General features: G+C 42.4%; 1 protein-coding gene across 3 annotated transcripts in view; it reads right to left on the bottom strand.

Annotated features, from left to right (window-relative positions):
* SH3PXD2A (SH3 and PX domains 2A) overlaps positions 1–20,410 on the bottom strand; it is a 439,126-nt gene that overhangs the window by 311,890 nt on the left and 106,826 nt on the right. For all 3 annotated transcript variants that reach the window (XM_053311873.1, XM_053311875.1, XM_053311874.1), the window contains exon 3: positions 10,096–10,171. In XM_053311873.1, the coding sequence (XP_053167848.1) occupies positions 10,096–10,171 (76 nt within the window). The remainder of the gene's footprint in view (positions 1–10,095; positions 10,172–20,410) is intronic.

The following is a 20,410-nucleotide window of genomic DNA, read 5'->3' as shown; positions in this document are numbered from 1 at the left end:
AATATATTCTAGTCTTCCAGAAAGACAGTTAAAATGAGAGAAAGAGAGCAAGAAACTCCAAGTGGGCCTTAATATTAAGGGTTTCACACTGATTCAAAGACAAACTCACCATAAATAGCCATATTAGCAAGACATCACATTTAACTCACTTATCACAAGAAGCAAAGTAAGCGCAAATGAATACAATCCTAGCTCTTAAGCGTCAGCTCAGTATTCACAAGCCCTGATTCTCTGTACATAGTACCAATCTGAATATGTGTACAATGTCTTATATTATATTTTTATTATTATTATTTTTACCCGTAGCCCCTTTGGGGGGCTTCCTAAAGGCTGGGGGGGTTTGCAAAGATTCCCCCTCACCCCGCTGGCCTCTAGGGCCTCGCAGGGACCATCTGAACATGTGCAGTGGCCATTTTTAAAAATAATCTTTTTTTTTTTTAAGGCCACTGGAAACAAAATGGCCACTGTGCATGCTCAAATGGCCTCTGCAAAGCCTGGCATGACCTAGAGCCTCACAGAGGCCATTTGAGCATGCACGGTGGCCATTTTGTTTTTGGCAGCCATTTTTTTTAAAAAAATTTAAAATGGCGCCTCCCTTCAAGTGGTGCCCGGGGCATGTGCCCTGCCTGCCCTACCCCTAGATACGCCCCTGACCTTAGGAGATCTAGCCACTCAGGGAAGAGCATCTGCATGATGGCATGCAGAAGGTTCTAGTTCCCTCCCTGGCATCTCCAAGTCACGGCTGAAACTTATTGTATAGCTGCTTCTCTCACAAACACAAAGTAATCTTATAGAGATTTAACTAACAGTTTATTCACAAACAACTTCATGTTCTCATTTTCCTTTCTGACTCCATTCCTGCCCCCCCACCCACACACACACTCTACAGGATCCCCGTTGAGACAAACTTTTAAAGAACAAAACATAAAATATACTGGATAGAATACAACAAGACTCCTGCCTGTAACCTTGGAGAAGCTGCTGCCACTCTGTGTAGACAATACTGAGGTAGATGGAACAATGGTCTGACTCGCTTTCCTATGTTCCTATTAGTGGCTGCCTCCATGTGGCACCAGCATGAAGGTGCTTATTATTCAATTCCATGAGGCCAAAGCACAGGCCTAAGAAAACTTTGGGAAAAAAATAATTCACTTGCATAGGCAGGGAAAGCACTGCTTAAGCCTAACACAAATAGTCTCAAAAGCCATACACAAATGACCAGCTTTCAAAGAAATCTGTGGTAGGGCCAACTGAGGACAATTAGAACAGAATGAAATTAGTGCTCCTTTCAGTTTAGAGCAGTCTTCCAGATTAACACTGCTCCAGGCAGCAAAGCTGAAAAACAAACAATGGAGGATTCATTTGAATAAATTAGGTATTTGCACTGTAGCCAGAGTCAATAGTCACCAGCATCATTACAAGCTCTGTTAGGGCGGCCCTACACTTTATGAGGCAACAGCATTGCTGTGTGGGCACCAATATTTCCACAGCAAACACCTAAAGTGTCAATGACACATACATCTCTTTTGAACACCCCGTATGGTGAACCGGACTGCACCAGCATTCCCAAGTAGTCATTTGAGGATGTGTTCATGTCACTCACACTATTACATTTCCTGTGCAAAGCACCAGTATTATCAGTTGTGCACGCAGTAATTGTGCGAAACCATCCAAAGTGCCTCTCAAGACTTTGGATAAAGATTGCCAGGTCAAGTGTGGAGTCAGCCCTTCAAAGGAATGGAGTCCAATGCCTCCCCTAAAAGCAGGATTTAATTACAAGCCTCCTATTGCTTGATTTTCAGTTAAGGTTTATTGCCAAGCATTTGTTTCAACAAACGAAAGGCTTTGGCTGTAAAAATACAGTGTGTTTTCTAATTAAAGGAGCCAGTTGATTCAAACACTGTTTGATGATGCGTTGACATTTCGGCAAGTCATTTCTTAGAGCGGCTTGTGCATCCCAGCAGCTAAAAAGAGAGCAAAAAAGCATACACATTTGGTTGTGGAGAGAGAACAGAAACAAACAAACAAAAAGCAATCCCAGGTTCTTTAAGTATTTTCACTGAGCTAATTCCATAATGTCCTCAATGAACCTGGCCCATACAGTGACTGAAGCACAATGCAGAGCTACTGAACAAATAGTGAGGGAGTGGCTCCTTTTCTTCCTGTCCAGTAATTGTGGCTAAATTGGCTGATTATAGTGCTCTAGTCTAGTGAATGGGAACCATAAACGACAAGGGACTGTTGGAGTGAAGTGGAATAAAGAGGACTTGAGGAAGCAACAACAGCAATTCTGTGGAGCCTTGTAAAGAAGAATCAGGGAGGTTTTTTTGTGACCCAGTTTATGCTTCATCCCATCCCATGCAACAACAAATAAATTAAACCACTTGCTTCTAACTAAATCCTAAGCAGGGCCATGGGCCATGGCCCACAGGCATATTTTAAGGAGATGTAGCATTGTGGTCTCCCCAGAGTCAACCTTTTCTTCAGATGCTTCTGTGCCTCTCAAAGATGCATGAGTCAGAGGCAGAAGTCTAACAGGCACAGTTTTAGCAGATGCATCTCTTGGAATTCTTCTGCAGCTGCTAAAAGACACACAGTTAACAACACACTAGGAAAAAATCACAATGGCAAAAAGTCATTCCATGCATAACAGTGAGTCAGATAAATAGGTCCTGAGCAGCACCATTTAAGGATGGGGAATAATCCCATCCCAATAGAAAATTAACCCAGGAAATTAGTGTGTCTGCAAAGAATGAATGGATATGTGCAAAATCAGCTTTTACAAAAACAGGTTTAGCCTACTTTCCAGTAGGCTTATGAGATCACCTGGCATTCTGTGTGTGTGTCTGTCTGTGTTTGTGTCTCCCCCATCAACTTTGCAATGCCTGGACAATTATGAACCAAATTGGATACAGTTGTAGGGACACATAGGGACACCTCAACGATGTAGTATATAATGATGTCATCCATTCCAGTTTAAGATGGTGGGCGTGTAAACTATTGAGGCACAAGTGGGCTAACTTGTGAACCGCCTAACTAATCTGAACCAAATTTGCTACTGCTGTAGGGACACACAGGGATGCTTCAATGGCGTAGTTTGTGATGATGTCATCTACCCCAGTTCCAGATGGAAGATGTGTGAAAGTTTGAGGTGCAAATGGGCTAACCTGTGATTTTTGAATCAAATTTGGTACGATTGTAGTGAGTGAGAAACAGGGACACCTCAACGGTGTGGTTTGTGATGATGTCATCCACTCCAAGATGGCGGATGTGTGCACATTTGTGGTGCAATTGGTCTAACTTGTGAGCCACCTAACCGATTTACCCAAATTTGCTACATTTGGGATACATAGGGACACATAGAGAGAGCTCAAGGGCACAGTTTGTAATGAAGTCATCCACCCTGATTCAAGGTGGTGGACACGTGAATGGTTGAGTTGCACGTGGGAACAAATTTGGGCCAAACTTGGTTCAACTGTAGGGATACATAGGGACACCTCAAATGCATAGTTTGTGATGATCTAATCCACCCCAATTAAAGATATTGGACACATAAACATTTGAGGTGCAAGTGAGCTAACTTGTGGATTGCCTAACCGATTTGGACCAAATTTAGTCTAGATGTAGGGAAAGTGAAAGGAAAGTAGGCAGATAAGTTCTTACTGGAACAACTTTAAAACTTCTGATGGTGGTGAGTGGGGAAGAAGGAAAAGGAGGAGGGATACAACAATAGCTTGGAAGAGGGATGCCTGGACATGAGAAATCATACTAATGTACTAATGTTTACTAAATTTCACTTGAAAAAGCCCCAAAGTAGAAAGCTAATTGGGATGGATGATTTGATAGAACAGTAGTACACATGCTGATTACCTCTAGGCTTAACTACTGCAATGACCTCTATGTAGGGCTGCCTCTGTACTTAGTTTGGAAAATTCAGCAGACAGTTTGGTCTCAGGAACAACTCTAAGAGGCCATATTACTCCAGTTTTATTATTATACTGGTTGCTGATAAGTTTCCAGCCAAAATGCAAAGTGCTGGAAATCACTCCTACAAAGCCCTAAATGGTTTAGACTTGCAGTATTTAAGATAACACCTTCTTTTGTATAGACCCCCACCATTTCTTAAGATCATTGGTAGAGGTCCACCTACATCTGCCACTACTTCTGCTGCCCGCCACTCAGAATTGGGCCTTCTCAACAGCCACTCCTGAGTTTAGGAATGCACTCCCTACCCAGAGACATGGTTTTAATCCATTGTCTGCGTTTAAGAGATCCCTGTTTAATTTTGTAATTGTGGTTTTAATTTTTTACACTGTCTAAAGACTACAGTTGAGGTTAAAAATATAAAAATAAATAAATAAAAATATCCAAACTGTGATTTATACAAGTAAACCACTTCCAACATTCTCAGGTGCAAATCATGGGGAAACTGGCTGATCTGTAGATGTGCTGACTGTTAGAAGGAATCAGGAAAGCAAAGAGTAATAATGAACAGGTGTTTAGGGATAATGGAGCAGGGGGTACAAATGCCCCTGGTCCCTGGGACCACCAAGGCCCCCCTCGGCCCCCCAGGGTGCTGTTGTCCCCCTGCCACATTTCCCCCTCACTATGACCAGTTGCACTACCTGTCCTGGTCACACCCCTTCCCCCTGTGTCAGCACACCGACACAAGGGGTATGGCTGCTGCTGGCACAAACACACAGCCCCCCACCCTCTTGAGTCAGCAAGTGCTTTGGTTGCCAGCTGGATGCTTCCTTTGTCTCTCTCATCAATGAGAGAGAGAGAGGAAAGAAGCACCTAATCTCGGGGTGTGTGTGTGTGTGTGTGTCTCTGGATCACCTTGGAGAGACCATATAACTCCTGTATACCCTAAATAGTTTATTGCCATCTGCAAATTAGGCCACTTCGCTTCTTACCTCAACTTTTAGATCATTTATGAATAAGTTAAAGAGCACTGGTCCCAGTACAGATCCCTGGGGGACTCTACTTCTTACTTCCCTTCATTGTGAAAACTGTCCATTTATTCCCACCTTCTGTTTCCTGTCCTTCTTATCCCATGACTGCTAAATTTACTCAAGAGCCTTTGGTGGAGAATTTTGTCAAAAGCTTATAATACGACAAACAGATCGTCTTTATCCACATGCCTATTGATGCTCTCAAAGAACTCCAAAAGGTTAGTGAGCAAGTCCTGCACTTGCAGAAGCCATACTGGTTCTCTTTCAGCAAGGCCTTTTCTTCTATATGTTTGACAATTCTGTCCTTATGTATGCTTTCCATCAATTTATCTGGCATAGAAGTTTAGCTAACCAGCCTCTAATTTCCTGAATCCCCCTGGATCCCTTCTTGAATCTGGCTATTTTTTAGTCATCTGGTACAGAGCCTGATTGCAGGGACAAGTTACATATTTTTGCTAGGAGATCAGCAATTTCGTATTTCAGTTCCCTCAGAATTCTTGGGTGGATGCCATTTGGCCCTGGTGATTTGCTAACTTTTAGTTTTTAAAGACAGTTTAGAGAATCTTCCCTTGTCACCTCAAATTGGCCCAGTTCTGAAGCTTTCAAGCCTGAGAAGCTCAGTTCCAGAGAGGGTATATGGTCAGTATTCTCTGCCTTGAAGACAGATGCAAAGAACTCATTCAGTTTCTTTGCAATCTCCTAATCCTCTTTAATAATCCCTTTCACGCCCTCGTCATCTAAGGGTCCCTGGCAGGTTTTCTGCTTCTGATGTATTTAAAGAAGTTTTTATTATTCCCTTTGACATTATATGTTCCTTAAACTCTCTTTTTGCATCCCTTATTGTCTCCTTCCATTTCTTCTGCCAGAGTTTATGCCAGCATAATGTCACGCGCAAAGGAAGCATGACCTCAAGCTCCGGAGGGCCCGAGCTCTCCCCTGTCATTTAACATCTATTTCCCTTTCACTCCCTCACTGGAGGGAGAGAAAGGGAAATAAAAGGCTGTCAGGCAGCAAACACTGCCTGTAAAGGACAGGGGAGAGCTTGCTCAAGGCTCTCCAGAGTCCGGGTGTGGGGAGTTCTCTCGAGGCTCTTCCGGAGTCCGAGCCACACCTCATGCACGTGACGTCACCCGCACCGCTCAGCACAAATGCCACCCAGCACACATGATCAGAACAGCATTTAAACAGGGTTTTGAAGTACATGTAGAGTGATTCAGATGAATACCCCCTCACATGATTAAAAGATGTCCCTGTTAGATGTGAGAATTATAAAGCATTGCTCTTAGCACTGCAGTAACCTCTTATTGAGGAGTTACATTAATAGGTCTCTTGGCTAGTTAAGAGTCAGTTAGGACTGTTCAGTTGTTGTTGAAGGCTAGTGCCTATTTGAGAATGTTGTTCAATGTCTCTTTCTCAGTATGTGATTTCTAGTTTTTAAATAAATCTTTGTTTGTTTTTTAACTCAACCTTATGTCTCCTCTCCAGATAGTCTCTTGGGCTAAACTCCTTTTCCACCAGAGCACACTCTGCTGTGTGAGGACTTTTAACGTTTCTCCTCACACCCTTCAACAGTCCCAACAATGCATCAGGGTGTCCTGCAGGGATGTCAGGGTGGATGCGCTCTTGCTGTGACCCATTCCTGATCATGTGTGCTTTCTGGTGATCATGCAAACCAGTCCCATGCATTTATTTCAACATAACCTGCACAGCACTCATCACTAGGAGACTGAGCCCCTAAACTGCCCAAGCTTATGTTGATGTAGTGGTTAGAATGTCAGACGAGGACACCCAGGTGCAAATCCCCATTCAGCCATGAAGCTCACTAGGTGACTTTGGGCCAGTCACTAATGTCTTAGCCTAACCTGCCTCCCAGGGTTGTTGGAGGGATAAAAATAACCATGCGACTGCTCTGAAGTCCTTGGATAAAGAGCAGGATATAAATGTTTATATAAATGAGTGTGCTGAATCAAAAGAACATTCGGAAACCGGATCTGGTCCCTCATACATATACAAATAGTGCACCCAAACTGGAAGGAAATGTTCTCTCTGCTAGCATATACAAAAAAGGGGGCGGGATAATTAACACACTGTAGCCTTCTGAGTGGCAAGTACCACTTTGGCTCCCAACTAGGGTTGCCATATTCTGGCTTTCCAAATCTGGTTGCCTAATTTGCATATTATGTAAATTGGCTGGAAAATAATTTCTGAGCAGAATAGTGACTGCACATTTTGCTCCAGAACTCCACTTCTACAAGGGCTAGAACTTAGCTTCCCCCCCCCCCCTTTTAAATGAAATCTGAAATCTAGGACAATCTGGGTGGGCTAAGCAAGCTGGGTGAGATGCTTAAAATCTGGGTGAAACCTGGAATTTCAGGGGACATGGCAACTCTACTCCCAACTCTCTTTTGGATGCCCCATCCAATACACTCTGTATCAAACCAGCTCGCACTGAGGCCCTGTTTTTGTAACCTAACCATTCTTGTTGCATGGGTGCAGTGCCTACTTTTCTTCAAGACAGAGCTGGATAGAGGCAAGCTTAAAAAAAAAAAAGTCTTATCACCTCCCACAGCAATTAGGATTTACATTCATGGGCCTTACTTGGAGAAAATGTTTTTTCTGCCCCTCTAGTTTAAAGACAAAGCCTAATCTTTTAATTAGTTTCAAACCCCCATTTATTCTGTAACTCAGGGCAGTGAGCCGAGCTACAAGTCAGCTGCTATAAACATCTCACAACACAGAAGAATGGTTTTGCCCACGTGCACCAGCAAAATGATGAGCAGGAGTTCCCAATGCCTTCAAAACAACTCCTCTGAGTTCAGCTGGGAGCTGTTGTGTGGAGCCAGATGAAAGTACCCTCTGTGATGCGAATCTCAGTAATATTTATACACCTCTTTGTTGCACAAATTATGCCAGAGTTGAAAGGCTGTTTTTTATTTTTTTGGCCTCGTTCCCTTAAACTCTCATGCACAGATGATCTTACCTCATACCTAAACAATTAGAGCAGTATTATTTGCTAAGCCCCAGCACTTCACAAGCAATAAAAAGAAAGTCAAGAGCATAGCAAACTAAACCTTTATATGCTGCATCTTTTAGTTCTAATTTATGGATAGTATTTCAGTCCCTGAAAGACATTTTTAAATGCCTTGAAATTGACCTAAAATCAGCTGAACTCTCATGACAGATTCTACCTCCCTCTGAGAGTGGGGAAGACCCTACCACAATCTCCAAGTTCTCTCCTTCTCATCTTGTTGTTGCTTTTGTCCGCCTTATCATAGCCCTGTACTCTGCTTCCTGACATGGTGTGCACAATTCTGTAATAATCAGGACGAGAGAAAAGGATGCCTCAAAGCATAGTGGTGGCAGTGGCAGACTAATCATATTCCAGCATAGGTATATTCCCTACTATAACAAGACTAAAGGTAAAGGAATGGAGGATCCAGAACTGCAGGATTGCTGAAGCAAAGCAGAAGTTGGCCTGCTGAGTATCTGGGTGGGAGACCCCATGTAAGCCACTTTGAGCTTTCTAAATGGGATAATTTGTTTATAAAATGTATAACACATTTTTCATTGTGAATGGCCTCAAGAAGGTTTACAAAATCTTGGCTATAATATCAATATAATATCAAAACAAAACACAGCAACCGACAGATTAAAAACCATTAGAAGATCTTAGATATCACTAAAAACACAAGATTTTGCCTGGCACGTGAATGACTAAAAAGGCAGGTGCCAAGAAAACACATCTAGAGTTCCATAATGTGGGTGCTAACATAGAAAAGACCTTCTTTTTGGTCACCATTTTATAAGCACAAACAATAAATGGTTATCGTACTCACAGTAAATATGGGACAAATGTTTGAATTCATGTTAACAATTGCTCTAGAATTACCCATGTCCAGTTACATGCTTACCAGAAATTGACTGCATATGTCAACCTCCAATATTTCCTTCAGGCCAACTGGTACATTGGGGGAAAGTGGTGAGGTAGGGCTGTGGCCAGATACTCTGCCGCCCAAGTGGTGGCAGTGATAGAATATCCATCACAACTCAGGAAACTCTTCATGTCATTTTGAGTTTCCATATACACAAAATATGCCTTTGGTGTACAGAAATATGACATGACAGTAGCTGGAGTGTGGATATGGTAATATGTAGCAGCAGCTCTCACTTCCAGGCAAATCTGTTCAGGATTAGAAAGTTGGGATGCAATCCATTGCAACTCAGATTTGTTGCTTGCATATTCATCCTGACACCAACTAAATCCCATTGTTTTACTGTGGCCAACTTCAAGCCCTTCAATGCCTCAATAAAATATCAAAACATTGATTACCATGTGCTTTGGGCCAACAATTCCCACTATTGTGGCCTACTTGTCAACAGAACTCTGTAGTCAATATATGGTGCAAAACAAGCTATCTTACAGATGGTACTTTAAAAGGCCTAGGCTGAGTGAAATCTTCAAATGCTGAAAGTGTAGTACTGATCAAGCCAACTTACCACACTTATAGGGAGAATGCATTCAGGTTCAAAACTTCTGGTTCCACATTTACACATTGTTTCACAAATTACTGAAATCAGTCTGATTCTTGATCCAGTGACTTGTTTTACTGAACTGGGCTGACAATAATTACTCACAACCAGTGTTCCCTCTAACGAGGATTCTCAGACATTGTTGACTACAACCCCATAATCCTCAAGCAAAATCCATTGCAGCTGGGGATTCTGGGAGTTGAAATCAACAACACCTGGGAATCCCGGTTAGAGGGAACACTGCCCACAGCCATCTAAATTACTGGTTATCAGACCTGTTACAGGCAGTCAAAACAGTCATTGCTGGACACCAGAAATCAGCAGCTCTGCATACTACTTAACCAAGGTGTCAGCTTGCATTTTCCGCCATTCTTTCACACTGAATGAACATTTTCACTGAGTTATCTACCACAACCTCAAGATTCACAATCCACTCAACTTCTCATTTTTTACAGATTAAATGGCTAACTAAGATATTAGCATTACTTCAAAGATGCTTCCTATAAAAATGATCTGTGCTCAACACCTGTAGAAAAGCTTGCCAATTTCCTTGGAGAGCCTGAAAGCCCTCTGTTTGTCATGGTATTCAACATCATCATCAGGTTGTTACCTGGAAGAAAAGGGATGATTCTCTGCTTGGGGTCTTTCTGACCTCCTTCAATGGGGAATTTATCCAGAAGCTGCATCTGCAAGAAAAATGTTTGGTGCGAATAAGAATCCATAACCATAATCCATCACCTGCTCTCCCCTTCCTGCCCTGCCAGCATCCTGATTTTACAGCATGGCCTATTCCTTAAAATACTCTTGACTATAACAAATCAAGAACATTACAGGAAAAACTGTGATTGGGGCAATTTTTTAAAAGTTCAGTGAACTTTAATGAAGAGAGGCATGGCTCCAGAGGGGATAGAAAGACTTAAATCAGAGTTGGGATAAGACCAAAGTCTGGTGTTCCAGCAATTCTCAAATTAGCCATTTTGTACTTTTACAGAATAAAGGAATAAATGGTTTGATGGTGACCCTAGTCCATGTTCTGGGTTGCAATCCTGCAAGGTCTACCTACCCTTTCAGACAGACCACCCACCTGGTGAGAACTGCTGTCTCAGAACCGCCAGAGAGGTTATTTTAATGAAGCATCAGATGTGGTTGTTGGCAGACTTCACCTATCTCCCACACATTGCTGTCCTCTGTGCATCTTGATGGACAGACATATATGGAGCAGAGGAGTTTCCTAGCAATCTGGAAATGCTCTTTTATTGTAATCCTTGGGACTGGGTTGGAACAAAATGAAGTCTTACAAAGGGGAAGGTTGTATCAACCTTTCAGAAAAGACATTCCCTTCCTTGCTGACCACACACTGTCTGCATTTTCAACTCAGTGTGCGGTCACAGCAAACAGTATGCATTACATTCATAATATATAGAAAATTTGGCAAAACATATTATTAAGATTAAACATATCAAATTTATAAAAATATCAAATTAATAATAAGCCAGAAAAAGGAAATCCCCAAAACAGTTATACATGAAGTTTGAGTAAGGGTTTTCAATGGCCAATTTTATTGTCAACCATGACAATGAATTAAAGGCTGAAAGAACAAAAGGTTGTGAGGTTGCCAAAATTCTGTCAGAAGCTCTCTGTTATGGGTGCATGAGTGTGCATTCATCATGTGCTCAGGCAGGGTCAATAAGAGAAATACAGGCTTTCCCAGGACCTGAGGATTGATGTGACCCCCTGGATGGGAGCTCTAGGAGTCAGAATGGTTGTACAGTACTGTAGTATAACTAATTGACTATGAGTTTATATGCAGAATTGAGTAAATCTAAGCTTTCATATAAAGAAGGGTTTTATCCCTTATATAGCTGTAAACAGAAATTGAAACATAAAATGGACACTTTTTACTAAAGCTACCATAGGGAAGAGTGGCGGCCAATATCCTCCTTGGTCATTACAGGTCTTCTTCAATTAGCACTGCCCCTCTCCATTCTGTTACACCTCCATACCTAGTGACCATATGGCTGGTTCTCACAATTAATCTCATAGGAACATAGGAAGCTGCCTTATACTGAGTCAGACCATTGGTACATCTAGCTCAGTATTGTCTACACTAACTGGCAGCAGCTCTCCAAGGTTTCAGGCAGGAGGCTTTCCCAATCTTACCTGGAGATGAACCTGGGACCTTCCGCAGATAAGCAGATGCTCTACACGGAGCTATGGCCCAGTCCCCTAACATCTTACAGCCGACAGTGCACACATGTAGTCACCCATCCAAATGCAGATTAAGATGAACCCTGCTTAGCAAAGGGGGCAATTCATGCTTGCTACCATAGAACCAGCTCTCTACCCTGAGCCAGTCTAACTAACTTCACAATTACTATTGTGAGAGATCTGGATTTTTCAGGAATCTTAGAATGGTGCCGCACCAAACCAACACGAAGCTGACATTGACAAGCCAAGTTAAATTGAACTAACATGAGACTGATCATGGGAACCAGACCTTTAGTGTCCCAAAAGCCAATGTGCTCCTATGCCCAGTTAAGTGTGCTTAGTATTTAAAGCCTAAGGTGCTTCAAGATTACAAGAAATGGGGTGTGTTTTTTGCTGGAAGGGGTTAGGGAAATAAGGATGCAATGATTTGAGAGAATATCATCTGGATTCTCGGGAACAAGTAAGTGAATGACATCAAAAAGCAACAAACAAACAAAAGCTAGTGTGAAAGCAACCCAACACCTTCATCCATTGCTAACTCTGCAGAGAATATCCATTGTGATTTTAAAAACATGTTTTCCTCTTGAAATTTCTGCTACCTTGGACTAGTGAATACCTGCTAGTTTACATAATCCCATATTGATGCTATCTGTGTAGAGAATCAGGGAGAAAAGAATCCATAAGCTTCCTCAACAGCAAGTCAGTTCAGTGAAGAAATAGATTGTGGCTTTAATGCTTCTTGAACAAATTGCTTTTCTGCCTATAGATGAAAATTTGTATGTTTTTCACAAGAGGAATCTTTTGTTTTCATGTAGACAGAGTTCAGGCTGTCTGGGGTCAGTCAAGGGGTCAAAGCACCTTTGTTCAAAGGGGAATGAAGCTATAGTTCAACTCCAAGATTTGCCATCGCTACATTTTTAGCCAGGAAGATATGACTGACTCAGTGTGGCTAGAGCTGAGACAGACACATTCCTAGGGTTATTCTTGGAGGTAGACTTGCTTGGCTGATGTGGGTCTTTTTTAACCACATCAAGGTGGTGTGTGGCATGTAACTAAGCATGATTTATCGACAGGGTGGATGTCATCAGAATAGATACAGCAACCTACAGCTGTAGAATCCCAAGGTCTTCCATCAGGGGAGTACTTGCATGACACAGATTCAAGTGAACCAGACTGACTACAAATGTCAGTAACACAGAGGCCCTTTGGAGGATTTAAAGTTTTAAAAGAGGTTTTGCACTGACAGAGAAAACCTGTGTACCATTAACTGCAAAGGAGCACTAAGTCAGCTAATGGTTAACCAAGGCTGCTAACTGTATACCAACTTGAACAAATGCACTACATATAACCACAATTAAAGGGTGAGGCAACTTTCTCTCAAGGGAGTAGGCCCAGGTATTGTACCAGCTAAGCTTGCTGCCTGACCATTTATTTACTGGACTGATCTTTTCTCTGTACAAATGATTTAATTAGTATTTACATCAACATTAAACTTTAGTGAAAGGCAATGGGAAATTAGAGCAACATCAAACTTTACAAGTAATCACAGGGGGGGTGCTATAGTTCAGTTGTGATCTGCTTTGTGTGCTTCTCCAAGTAGGGCCATAAGAGAAACCCTGGAAAGCCACTGCCAAGCAGTGTGGACAATACTGAGCTATTTATTATTATTATTATTATTATTATTATTATTATTATTATTATTAATTTGATTTCTATACCGTGCTTCCAAAAATGGCTCAGGGCGGTTTACACAGAGAAATAATAAACAAATAAGATGGCTCCCTGTCCCCAAAGGGCTCACATTCTAAAAAGAAACATAGGACACACACCAGCAACAGTCACTGGAGGTACTGTGCTGGGGGTGGATAGGGCCAGTTACTCTCCCCCTGCTAAATAAAGAGAATCACCACGGTAAAAGGTGCCTCTTTGCCCAGTTAACAGGGATAGATGGATCGGATCAGTGGTGTGACTTGGTATAAAGGAGGTCGATTTGTTCATATTAATGGCTAAACGAGAAATCTTTACTACACAAGTGGGCCAAACATGGAGAGTCTCTGCTTTGTCTTTTTAAGCAAGTAAAGGCCTCATAGAAATGCAGGCAGCCATGTTGGCCCACTAGAGGGGGAGAATCCAAGAAGTGGAATAACAAAGCATCCTCATTAGGACTAACTAAAATTTCTCTAAGTAGTCAGCAAGCATTTGAGTTCTCCAGAACTCTCATTCAGACTGAATGTTTAGCAACAAAGTTGTGGGAGGAGACAAAGTTGGGCATTACACTTGGGACATTGAATCTAGACCCCTGCTAACTGGGCAAAGAGACCCCTGCTAACTGGGCAAAGAGGCACCTTTTACCGTGGTGTTTCTCTTTATCTAGCAGGGGGAGAGTAACTGGCCCTATCCACCCCCAGCACAGTACTTCCAGTGACTGTTGCTGGTGTGTGTCTTATGTTTCTTTTTAGAATGTGAGCCCTTTGGGGACAGGGAGCCATCTTATTTGTTTGTTATCTCTCTTTGTAAACCGCCCTGAGCCATTTTTGGAAGGGCGGTATAGAAATTGAATTAATAATAATAATAATAATAATAATAATAATAATAATAATAATAATAATTAATAATTAATAATAGTTCTGGGCACTGCATTTTTAAAAGGATGTTGATAAACTGGAAGAGGTTTGGAGGAGGCCAATAAAGATTCTGTAGCTCTGGAAATCAAGTCCTATGAGGAACGATTAAAAGAGCTGGGTATGTTTAGCCTGAGGAAGAAAAAACTAGAACCAAATTACAAGAAAGCAGATTCAGGCCAGACATTAAGAGAAATTTCTTAAGAGGTAGAAAGCATACCTCTTAAGCATGCATACTGTATATGTGCATGTCCAGTTTGAATCTAAGGTTCCAGTGCTAAAATAATGTATCCAGAAGTCTCATTGAAGATAGGGGAAAATACTACTTAGTAACATGCATAAGACTGCAGATAAATCTTTGTAGGCTGAGTATGAGGGAAACATAAGAGTTCTTCAAACTCGTATCTGGTCTTATAGGAGGAGATCTGGTCATGTACTAGAAAGTATGAATTGTCCCCTTTGCTAAGCAGGGTCCACCCCGGTTTGAATTTCAATGGGAGACTACATGTGAGCACCATAAGCTGTTCCCCCACAGGGATGGGGCAGCTCTGAGAAGAGCATCTGCATGCTTGCATGCAGAAGGTTCCAGGTTCCTTCCCTGGCATCTCCAAGATAAGGTCACCTCTAGTCTCAGAGGCAGGATGCCTCTGAATACCAGTTGCCTCTGAATACCACTTGTAGGGGAGTAACAGCTGGAGAGAGGGCATGCCCTCATCTCCTGCCTGTGGGCTTCCCAGCGGCCTCTGGTAGACCACTGTGTGAAACAGGATGCTGGACTAGATGGACCTTGGACCTGATCCAGCGGGGCTGTTGTTATGTTCTTATGAGAGAGACTCCTGCCTGCAACCTTGGAGAAGCCGCTGCCAGTCTGTGTAGACAGTACTGAGCTAGATGGACCAATGGTCTGACTCGGTATAAGGAAACTTCCTATGTTCCTATGTGTTCAGCAGTGGGACAATTTGCATTGTGCAGTGATGGGCTAAAAGTTTTCAAACAGAGGCTGGACAACCATCCACCCAGAGTACTATAGCAGATTCCTGCACTGAGCAGGAGATTGAACTAGAAGACTTCCAAAGTCCTTTCCTCCAAGCCTAAAAGTCTATGAAGAAAAAGCCCTAAAGCCTGTAGTTACAAGTCCTATGATGGAGTGCAGAAGGTTTTGTGCTGATTTAATTTGGTTAACCTCTGTTAGATGTTAGAGATCTGAGTTTGCACCAAGGGCTACTGGGTCAAAGCCAAAAAGAGCTTGGCCCCATTTTTTTTTTTTTTTAAAAGATAAAATCTTAAAATTGCTACAAACTACAGACCTGGCTTAGGGCTTTTCCAATATGCTCAGCTTTATCTCCAACTCCACCTTTCTTTTGCATAATATCCAACCTAAGGAAGAGTTCTGGAGAATTAAAAGCTTGATCACTACCTTGTGATACCTTAATTAGGAGGTACAATTAAAGTATTACCCTATATTGGCTTTTGAATCTTGGGGGGGGGGAATTGTGAACCTTAAGCTTTTAATTCTCCAGAACTCTTCCTCAGGCTGAATATTATGCAAAAGAAAGTTGGAGTTGGAGACAAAGCTGAGCATATTGGGAAAGCCCTAAGGTCTGTAGTTTGTAGCAATTATAAGAGTTTATCTTTTTTTTTTTTTAAATGGGGCAAAGCTTTCAGAAAGCTTTTTGCATAGAGGTGATGTTTAAATATACTATCACCTAGTCTGGGGTAGCAAATTAACACGAGGGTGGGGAGAGGTGGGGTTCAGCAGGAAAATAGCACAGAAGTGCCTCTAAGCTGCAGTCCTAGACTGAGACCCTGCTGGTTGGCTTTTTTCTGTTTTAAATCCCAAACTAGATTACAACATATTTAATGTCCTATCTAATTTTGCCATAATTCAAGTTAGTTTGTGTCAAGTGCAAAAGGAAGACAGGAGGAGGAAGAGTGCTAGAATATCTAGAGCAGGGGTCCCCAGATTTCAGACTACAACTCCCATCATCCTAAGCCACAATGGCCAAAGATGATGATGTAGCCCAACAACATCTGGAGATACAAAGTTAGAAACCCCTGCTCTAGAGTCCTCTGCCCTGTTGCAGAGGGCACCAAATTCTCAGCTCCCTTGCTGCTGTGCAGAAGACTCCCACATGCTGCTTTTAGCCTAGCCAACATTGCTCACCATGTGAATGAGAACAGTGCTGGACAAGCAATGCAGTCATATACATTCCTGTTTTCCAACATGCAAACTGCGCAGAAGTACAGCACACCCTCTTCAACAGGCTGATTAGTGATGACACTAAAAATGTTTTCCAGCTAATCTCTGCAAACTCAGTGGTTTGAAATGTATTGTTAGTTCCTTGAAGTGAGATGCAAGAATCTGGTTTTCAACAACTTTTAAGAAAATTCAAAGGCTGACATTGCAGTGGTGAACATGGGATACTCCCAATAAATACATAGTTTGTTGTGCTATAGCTGTTCATTCATATTTTTTCTAGAGTGCAACTCTGCATTCACTTGCGTTTTTAAAAATAAGTGTAGTGACTGATGCTCCCTTCGATTGACAAGGGAAAGGAAGTGAGGTGTTAAGGAAGAGTATGCAAGGCTACAGTCTTGACAGTCAGTTTAGGAACCACAGTCCCCGCGGCTATTCATCCCCAATCATTGCCATCATATCCTGAACTATTCCTACTGCCATAACTCTCTGTGTACTTCTTCACCCTCCTTTTTTTTTTTTTTTTGTTAATGCTGGCTTTGTTTACACCAAGGACTGTGAAAAGGGGAAGATGGGTCAAGAAAGCACACAAGATTCATTGAAAGAGCCATAAGCGACCTTGTGAAGTTCCAGCTGTGGGTTTCAAAGAGATTAGAACAGAATTTCCTTTCCCTGTTAATTACATCTTTGTATTAGGCCCTACCCTGAACGAAAATCTGTTACCATGTTATGTTGCAGATTTGCAAGGTCACGGCAGCCACCCCAATATATAAGAGAAGACTTTTATTATTGCCATTGCCCCTTTCCCGCTTCTTTTCTTCCCTCCCCTCTCACAAAAATGACGATGGTAACTGAAACTTGCCAAGGGGCCAGGAGGAACAACAAACAACTGTTTGGACATCTATTGCTTATCAATCAAGGCCGAAAACCAGGATGACAACATCCCTTGGAAACATTCTGAATCAGCAGGGGGGTTCCAAAGATAAGGATAGGCAAGAAGAAACACCACAGAATCAGAAGGTGAGACTGGAATCTCACTTCTGAGACTGGAATCCTGAGGGCCCTAATAATGACCATGACCAGTCTCCATTCTGGAGACTGAGAAGTGCCCAGCCCTTGGGATCATCAAAAGTGAAGGATAGTATATAGTCCTGAAACCTAATTCAGGAAACCAGAGGGCAGGTCCAGAAGACACGTCTTCATACCCCAGCTTATACTGTCATATACTGTGAGTAGTTATCTGGTAATTGGGGCTGGAGAGAAGTGAGTGCTTGACAGTCAGAACATGGCTTTAAATGGGAGTAAGACAAATTCATGGAGGACAGTTTATCAGTGACCATGAAGAGGTGAGATGACTTTACTGAACCTCTAGGTTCAGGGGGAAGTATATACCTCTGAAGACCGCTTTCTGGAGGTCTGCAATTTTGAGAAGCAGCCTGTGAGCTTCCTGGAAAGATCTGGCTTGCCACTATGGGAAACAGCATGCTCAACAAGGTGGACTTCCAGCCTAATCCACCAGGGCTGCTGTTATATTCACATGATAAGGGAAAGCTACTCTGCCTGAACCATGTTTTACTGAAGTTTTTTCAGTAAAAGCTGAAGTTTTTAAAACCTTTTTTTAACCCTTAACTGCCCCAGGTTTTTTTAACCCTTAACAGCCCAGATAGCTTCTGGGTTAACAGAGGACCCCTACAATTCTCAGCAACCTCCTCCCGGCTATATTCCTATTCCAGAGGAAATTAAATCTATTACAAATATATAGGAAGCTCTGAGTTAGACCATTGGCCAACAAAAAATGGCCAAAAATTGGAGGCTTGCCGGGGGGGGGGGGAGATGGAGAGCAAGGTAATGTGCTTGTTTTTGTGCTGTTGAGTCGGTGCTGACTCCTGGTGACCACAGGGCCATGTGGTTTTCTTTGGTAAAATACAGGAGGGGTTTACCATTGCCATCTCCTGCACAGTATGAGATGATGCCTTTCAGCACCTTCCTGTATTGCTGCTGCCCGATATAGATGTTTCCCATAGTCTGGGAAACATAATAGCAGGGATTCAAACCAGGAACCTCTTGCTCCCTAGGCAAGTTCACTGTTTTTGCAATCTGAGTACACTTAACTGTGCTGAGGAACCAAACCTCCTAATCCCCATAGGTTCAACCTAACCTCCTAATTCCCCCAAGGTTTCTTTTTCACCGTTTCCATGTCCATGGCAATATGCTGGAATGGCAGCTCCGTGGAAGAAGAGGGCCTCCTGTATTATCAACTCAACTGGCAGCAGCTTTCTAGAGTCTCAGGGGTTTCCTGCTCTTCTTGGAGATAAAGGTAAAGTGTGTCATCAAATCGGTGTCAACTCCTGGCAACCACAGAGCCCTGTGGTTGTATTTGGTAGAATACAGGAGGGGTTTACCTTTGTCTCCTCCTGTGCAGATGCTGAAAGTCATCATCTCATACTGCATGGGAAATGGCAATGGTAAACCCCTCCTGTATTCTACCAAAGTCAAGCACAGGGCTCTCTGGTTGCCAGGAGTCGACACCGACTCGATGGCACACTTTACCTTTACTTGGAGATGCCACTGAGCTTCAAGTCCCATCCCCTAAAGAAAAAAGGGTAAACTGTCTTATACTGAGTCAGGCCATTAGTCCATCTAGCTCAGTTCAGCATACACCAATTTCAGAGAAGTTTCAGAGAAGGCCCTTTCCCAGCTCTATCTTGAGGTGCCAGGGATTGAACTTGGAACCTCTTGCATGCAAAGCAGATACTCTACCACTGAGCCAAGGCCCCATCCACATAGATTGCCTAAATGTAGGAAAGCTAGAGTTTTAGTCCCTCTTTCCAAAGGGGCAGCACTACAAAGTTCATTTTTACATTGCTAGCCAGGGCCAGAGATATTTCTAAGAACGCGTACACAGAGCAGTACATGGCGACCCAACACATCAATGTGGTTTTAGATTCTATCTCAGTATTAAATTCACTGGGCCGACTTGACCAAATCAGTAAATGCAGCCTCTGTTTGCTCACTGAGCAAGCACAGAAAGGAATGTGCTTCTGCAGCTGATAGTCAGGTGTATCAAGGTGTGCCTTATAAGTAAGGGGGTGGTGTAAAATTGACTTTATTAATAGTAGGATTGGTTTTCAACAGGAAATTCCGCTCCCAGGTGCCAAGTACAGCCTGATATTCAAGTTGGGTTTCTTCTTTCCATGTCTTCCTTCCTCACATCATGAGGAACAAATGGCTTTGGGAGGGTAGTGGGAGAGTATTCTGTTAAGACAGTTCAACAAAGCTGCTGATCTTCCACAGACTCCTGCTGCAGAATGTTCATTAGAGCAGCCAAATAAATCATTTGTGCTGCCAACACTTTACAATAGGATTAATGCACTTCACATAGTTTCCTTTGGACATCCCTAGTTCTGTAACCCGAAAACCAACCTTTTGCCAAGAAAATTCAATTATGAGCCATATCTGCTCTTTAGCAGCAGGAAGAGCCCAATTGAGGCCAACTGAGGCCAACGTGGAGGCACCTGGGATAGGGCCTTCTCTGTTATTGCCCTTAGGTTGTGGAACGCGCTCCCCCCAGATACGAAGGGAATGTCTTCCTTGGAGACCTTCAGGAGAGCCTTAAAGTCCCATCTTTTTAGCCTGGCTTTTAATGATATTTAGTTTTAATTGCAATTTTAATCTGTTTTTAATTGGTTTCTAATTTTAATTGTCATGTATTTCTGATTTTAGTGTAAACTGCCTGAGCCATTTTAGGACGGACGGTATATAAATCAAATAAAAAAGAACTTATTCTACCTTGGTTAACTAACTGTCCATTTTGACGAACAACGAAGTCTATGACACTCAGAAGCAAGCATAATTTAAAAACTGTCAGTTTAAAATTACTCTTCTCATATTAGGAGAAG

This window comes from Hemicordylus capensis, chromosome 3 (assembly GCF_027244095.1).
Source record: "Hemicordylus capensis ecotype Gifberg chromosome 3, rHemCap1.1.pri, whole genome shotgun sequence".
NCBI classification, from domain to species: domain Eukaryota; kingdom Metazoa; phylum Chordata; class Lepidosauria; order Squamata; family Cordylidae; genus Hemicordylus; species Hemicordylus capensis.
This window is presented reverse-complemented; position numbering and strand designations above follow the sequence as displayed.